Consider the following 7,210-nt stretch of genomic DNA (forward strand, 5'->3'; position numbering starts at 1 on the left):
CAGGAGGGGACGTGCGGAGAGGAGAGGGGCAGGCGGCATGGACGCTAAACAGGAGGGGACGTGCGGAGAGGAGAGGGGCAGGCGGCATGGACGGACGCTAAACGGAAGGGGACAGTGCGCTGCGCCCTTATGCTCGGGCTGGTTAGTCAGGCAGAATATTCCCCAGCAGGCAGCCAGTGAGACTGCAACACTGCAACAGGGAGTGACAGAGGCAGAAGAGAAATGAGTATCTGACAGAGAGAGAGAGGGGAGGGGGGAGAAGGAGAGAAAGATGCTGAGAAAAGAACGGCCCAGCAGGAGAAGGCTCTGAGCAGATGAGAGAGAGGTATAGAGGACAAGAGAATGAGAGCGAGAACAAGCACACAAAGACAGAGAGAGAGAGAGAGAGAGAGAGAGAGAGAGAGAGAGAGAGAGAGAGAGAGAGAGGCGCACATCAGAGGGAGGATAAGAAGAGGGCTGGAGAGGGATCAGAGGGAGAGTATGGAGAGGGGAAATCCACAGCACATATAGAATGGATGGATAGACTATAGAGGAAGCAGAAGGGAAAAACAATGAAGAAGGGAGGAAAATAAACAATGAGGAAAAAGAAAGAGATGTGGGGAGAGGGAGGGAAAGAAAGAGGGAGGGTTAAAGAGAGCCAAACAGAATTATGGGTAGAAAGGCAAGGAGATGGACAGAGAGAGAGAGAGAGAGAGAGAGAGAGAGCGAGAGAGAGAGAGAGAGAGAGAGAGAGAGAGAGTACTGAAGCAGGTATCTGTTTGTGTCTACTCATGTTTAAAATCATACAGTCAGGTCAGGCAGACACAAACACTATGTTGCTGCACACACACCACAAACATGCACATATACACAGACACACCGTTGCCGACACAGAGACAAGCACACACATGCACACACACACATGCACACACACATGCACACGCACACACACACGCCCCTGCTGCCTGCCTACCATCCTCACCGTCACCTGGCCTACCTCCAGCACCAGTAGCACACCACAGGGACTGGGCCACCAGCACACACCCACGCGCGCACACACACACACACACACACACACACACACACACACACACACACACACACACACGCACACACACACACACACACACACACACACACACACACACACACACACGCACGCACGCACACACACACAATGACACCCGTAGGGCACTGGCACCCATGCACAGCCCCCACACATATGTGCATTTAACCACACACTACATTATGCAGAATATGCACCAGCAAAAACACATGCTACTCAATTATGCCTGTATTGTTGACAGACGCATAATTGGAAATATGCTCACGGAAATCACATTTCACATGTAAACTTTCAACAAAAAATCACACACAGCTACTGCTACGGTTTGACAAGCATGCACACACACACACACACACACACACACACACACACACACACACACACACACACACACACACACACACACACACACACACACACACACACACACACACACACAGAGTTGCAGCAAAGCAGCCATGGTGTGTGTCCAGCGTTGAGGTTTGACCTAGAGATGTGAGGAGGAGCCTTTAGATTCCTGTCACGCTGGAAGACCTCACCATAGGGAGGGCACAGGGGAGAGAGAGAGAGAGAGAGAGAGAGAGAGAGAGAGAGAGAGAGAGAGAGAGAGAGAGAGAGAGAGAGAGAGAGAGAGAGAGAGAGAGACGGACACACACACACTCAACAGTGGCCCACATACAGGTACATACAGGTGTGTGTGTATCCCATGATCACATGTCTCACTGCCTTAAGAACCACAGCTACCATCACCATGCTACCTTCCACTAGTCAAGTGAAAAAGAAATAAAGTCCGTGACACTGCTTGTCTACTGTGTCTTTAATAGAGCGCAACATTTTGACCTTCAGGTCTTCATCAGAAGACACAGTAGACAAGCAGTGTCGCGGACTTTATTTCTTTTTCACTTGGATTTACTCTCATCGTCCTGCACCTGGCCCATCGGGTGGGAGGTGCACACATCTACTCCTCTGTACTCTACCTTCCACTAGCCTACCTTCTCTCCACAACCCATCCTGCACAGTATCCTGCACACTCCAGACCCAGGATGCATTCCAATATGCAAACTCCCGTCCTCCACTTGTGTTTGTTTGTCTCGCCCTGCCTACTGGCCCCACACCCGCGGAGAAAACAATAACATTTCCCCGCTCTCGGCCTATAGGCACAACAACTTGTGGGCGACTGTTCTTCATCCACCATCCCGATTGCAAATGAGAAAATGCCGTTAGAATTGTGCTTTTGCAAGATATTGAATTCATTTTCTGCTGTCAGTGATGTCATCACAAGGTCACAAGCAGGCAAGTGAGCACGGGAGGACGGCAGTCTGCATATTGGGATCCACCCCCGAGTCTCCCAACAAGTCTCCCAACAAACTCCAGTAAGGCAGGCAGACATGCTGCCAAGTCACTTTAACACTTCTAGCACCATCAGTAGTATAGTGGATCTGTATGAGAGCTGTATGCAGGGCTCTAAACGAACTTTTTTAATCACCAGCCAAAATAGCTAGTACAGCACATCTTATGAGCCAAACACACACTCCCTAATGAGTCAAAGTGGATGGCAAGGTTCCTTTTCTACCAGTCAAAGTGAATTTTCACCAGCATTTGTTCGGTTGGCGGATGTTCATTTACAGCCCTGAGTGTATGGGTGGAAGCTTACTGACGTTCTACATCAGGGGTATTCAATTCAATTTCACAGAGGGCCAGTTTTTCGAATTCCTCCCAGTAAAGGGGCCGAACATGGAATACACATGTATATGTAACCGCATGCAATGTCCAAAGCGAGGGTGCGAAACAAGCGAATAACTTTCCAGACAGAAGAGATATTCACTTTTCTTTTCTTAGTAGCCTTGATGGTCTATTATGAGACTGTTTCAGATAAGATATCACTCTCATGTGCATAGAAAAAATATCTCTAACCTGAAGTGTTAGTGATCGCAAATTGCTCATGGACGCTGAAAGAACGCTATTTGTTTTCATTTTGTTCTGACCTCGTGGGGGGGCAGAACCTTGCCGCCCAAGGGCCGCATCTGGCCCCAGGGCCGCCATTTGAATAGCCCTGTTCTACATCAAGCCCTGCTAGATGCCATCAGCTACATACAGTACTGTACATCAGTGGTGTCCAAGTGGCGGCCCGCGGGCCAGATCCGGCCTGGGCATGGCAAACATTTTGCCCACCATGAGGTTGGAAGGAACAAGTGAAAACATACATGTGGTCTATCTGTGGCAATACAGTCCGGCCATTTGATTGGCCTGATTTTGCGCAAGATAATTTGGCCCTTGAGGAAAAGTAATTGGAGACTACTGAAGTACATCATGTATGCCTTCTTCAAAGACACCCCCCCCCCCCACACACACACACACACACACACACACACACACACACACACGCATGGACGTGCTCACACACACACGCACACGCACGCACGCACGCACACACACACACACACACACACACACACACACACACACACACACACACACACACACACACACACACACACACACACACACACACACACTCCCCTGTAGGGAACCTATGCAGGATGCAGTGCACCCACCCCCATCCTGCAGCAGGTACTTGGAAGACAGCAAGGACGCTCCTGTGCTGCCTACCTAGTCTGCTGGATGAGGACACTCCTGTGCTGCCTACCTAGTCTGCTGGATGAGGACACTCCTGTGCTGCCTACCTAGTCTGCTGGATGAGGACTCGACAGCAAGGACGCCCCTGTGCTGCCTACCTAGTCTACTGGATGAGGACTCGACAGCAAGGACACTCCTGTGCTGCCTACCTAGTCTGCAGGATGAGGACTCGACAGCAAGGACACTCCTGTGCTGCCTACCTAGTCTGCAGGATGAGGACTCGACAGCAAGGACACTCCTGTGCTGCCTACCTAGTCTGCTGGATGAGGACACTCCTGTGCTGCCTACCTAGTCTGCTGGATGAGGACTCGCCTCTGCTGTTGCTTTGCTGCCTCTCCTCTCCTCTCCTTGCCTTGACTCTAATGGAGCCTGATGGGCTGTTCTCTTCTTGCAGCCTTTGCTGTTTTTCAATTGAAGAGACAGAAGTGTGTGAGGGAAAAAAACATAAAGGGATGGGAAAAAAAAGAACAAAAGGGATCGCTCCTCAAAGAGAGGAGTGCGGAGGAGCGCGTTTGAAAAGACACGTGAGGAGCCACCTGCTAGCAGAGCCAGATATTAGGGGCACATCACTCTCTCTCCCTCCCTCCCTCTCTCTCTCCCTCTCTCTCTCTCTCTCTCTCTCTCTCTCTCTCTCTCTCTCTCTCTCTCTCTCTGTCTCTCTCTCTCTCTCTCTCTCTCTCTTCTCTCTCTCTCTCTCTCTCTCTCACACACACACACACACACACACACACACACACACACACACACACACACACACACACACACACACACACACACACACACACACACGCACACACACACACACGCAGGGACCCATTAGGTGCGCATCACGCTCACTTTGCCTCGCCACACACACTCTGAAAGCAACACATCTTGACACATCACATACTGCAACAAGTGCCTCCCTTAAGATGCAGACAAAAACAGCCACCTGGGATTTCTTGTATTTTACAGGCTATTCCATCTTCCATTTCAAGTCGCATCATTATTTCATTCATTGAGCATTTACTGTAGGGTTAAATGAGATTAATCAATCATTAATCAATTTGTAGCCAACAGCGCAAAACAAACATTCAAGAATGAAATAGTATGTGTCAAAAATAGACCTCATTTCTACAATGCACTGCACTTATTATAGTGGTATAAGATTGTTGTTACCAACATGGTAATGACCATATAACAGTAAGACCCCCTATAATGCCATTATAATGTTGTTATGATGTAGTTGAGCTTTTTCAGCAAAATATAAATCCCAGGCAATCCCATCTGGACCAAAGGCGTGACCATGATTGTACGACTAACACACCTGACCTTGGAGCCCAGAGGGCAAACGGAGTCGGGACTTGGACTTTGGAGAATGATTAGTGCCACTCTTGTAAATACCAATATCCCCTGGGAACGCACAGTCAGTGAATTAGACCTCCATCACACAGTGGATTCGAGGGTAAATGACTCGAAAAGGTTGCTGACTGCGGCTGGGTTTATGGCTCTGTGTGTGTGTGTGTGTGTGTGTGTGTGTGTGTGTGTGTGTGTGTGTGTGTGTGTGTGTGTGTGTGTGTGTGTGTGTGTGTGTGTGTGTGTGTGTGTGTGTGTGTGTGTGTGTGTGTGTGTGTGTGTGTGTAAGCCTGGATGTCTGTGCAAGTGCATGGCCTTGTATGTCTGGCCTTTGTCTACCTGCTCGTCTGTCTTGTCTGTCTGTCTGTCTGTCTGTCTGTCTGTCTGTCTGTCTGTCCGTCCCTCTGTCTGTGTCTGTGTTTCTGTATGTATACCCACCTGTATTCACATGGGTAGATAGTTCTGCAGTAATAGCAGTAATATATTTAATCCAAAGTCAAGATGTGATACCAAGATGTGATTTCACCTGGAATTATAAGCAGGGGTTTCCCTAATCAGAGTGGATGGCACGGTCACCGCTCATTTGCCATTTAGATTCAAGTCGATGAAGCATTTTGCACTGTTGAATTGCTTTCCTCTGCAATTCCCTTTGGGCAGTTTAACAGACCAAAACTATCCATTATTAATGAAATGCACTACTAGTATGTCAGGGTGGGTCCCGCATCAGATCCGATTCCCCGGCTTTCTACTGCCCAGCTGATATTACTCTCCAGAAGGACAATATTGTTGAGGGTGAGACAGCTCTTACAAGATTATACAATTTTACATAACCATGTGTGTCTCCAGTGGCAGGTCATTTTTGTCAATATGAAAGCTCCTTGTAAATTCTATGAAAGCATGTCATTGACAACACAACATACAAATATTGCATGGCAGATTGGATAGAGTAGGCTACTCTTTTTGTATGGATTGATGGAGAGCGCCTTGTAGGATCTGTGTCCTCCTGCTGCAGTTGGCTGGTGGCTTCAGTCCTTCATTACAGCAGTGTCCCTGTTGAAGGATGTTAGCATGCTACACCAAGTTTTCCCCACACATGAATTAGAGACCCATCAATACTGCAGCAAACAAATTGAACCACTGTCTGACAATCTATGCCAGTCAAACAAACAACTGGCTGGGACCAGACTGCACAGAGAGAGAGAGAGAGAGAGAGAGAGAGAGAGAGAGAGAGAGAGAGAGAGAGAGAGAGAGAGAGAGAGAGAGAGAGAGAGAGAGAGAGAGAGAGAGAGAGAGAGAGAGAGAGAGAGAGAGAGAGAGAGAGAGAGAGGGACACTGACAGAACACCAGCTGTAGATCTGAATGTCTACCAACCATGTTTTATGTTTGTCCGGACAACGATAAACTTTTCCGCCCTAGGGCACACACTTTACCACCAGGCACTACAGACGCCTAATGAATACATTGCACTCCGTCCCATCCTTACATCACTGCTTAGGACGGTCAATCGCGCTGTCCTACAGAATAACCTCAGACAACTCCGCTGCCAAATAGTAAGTGTCTACATCAAATCCATAGCTATTTCACCAAATAATAATGCCTGCTGACAGTGAAACAGACGATACGTAGGCTATGATTTATCATCATCACACAGTGTCACGTAGTAGCCCCCACAGACAGCCTCGCCACAGACGGAGACAAGAGCGGGACCTGTGTGTGAGATGCAGGTACCAGCCGTCTCCCTAAAACGCTGCGCACGTCGCTTTGCATCTATAACAATGCTTTATTGTATCACTGCCCGTGTGTTTCAGCGATGACACAGAGCGTAGTGTGAGAGATGACGAGCACAGGTGTTTCCACTGACCTGAATCGTGCAGGTATACTCCGTATCATCCAGAAGTCTGACGGTGCAGTTGTATTCTCTGTCCAGATTCCTAATGCTGCCACTCATGAATCGACTCAACATCTTCTCACACGATTAGCTGGTCTGCGTCCAGGACCAGAACAATAAACTGAACACGGCATAGAAGCAATGTCACATTGACCACTTTCTCCGGTCGTCCAGTTGAAACGCAGGAGACAATTCTTCTACCCAGACGACGAGCATCCTTGCCCGGTGTTCTGAACAGTGCACTTGGAAAGGGGACGTAGCGCTGAAATAGAAGCAGGTTGCACGGCGCATCCAGCTCCAGAATC

At 48.6% G+C, this 7,210-nt stretch overlaps 1 protein-coding gene across 1 annotated transcript in view; it reads right to left on the reverse strand.

Annotated features, from left to right (window-relative positions):
- Positions 1-7,002, reverse strand: part of LOC134447842 (FERM domain-containing protein 5) — a 250,370-nt gene extending 243,368 nt beyond the window's left edge. The window contains exon 1 of the mRNA XM_063197516.1: positions 6,879-7,002. Within this exon, the coding sequence (XP_063053586.1) occupies positions 6,879-6,980 (102 nt within the window). The 5' untranslated portion in view covers positions 6,981-7,002. The remainder of the gene's footprint in view (positions 1-6,878) is intronic.
- Positions 7,003-7,210: the final 208 nt, after the last annotated feature.

Source organism: Engraulis encrasicolus, chromosome 4, assembly GCF_034702125.1.
Source record: "Engraulis encrasicolus isolate BLACKSEA-1 chromosome 4, IST_EnEncr_1.0, whole genome shotgun sequence".
NCBI classification, from domain to species: Eukaryota; Metazoa; Chordata; class Actinopteri; order Clupeiformes; family Engraulidae; genus Engraulis; species Engraulis encrasicolus.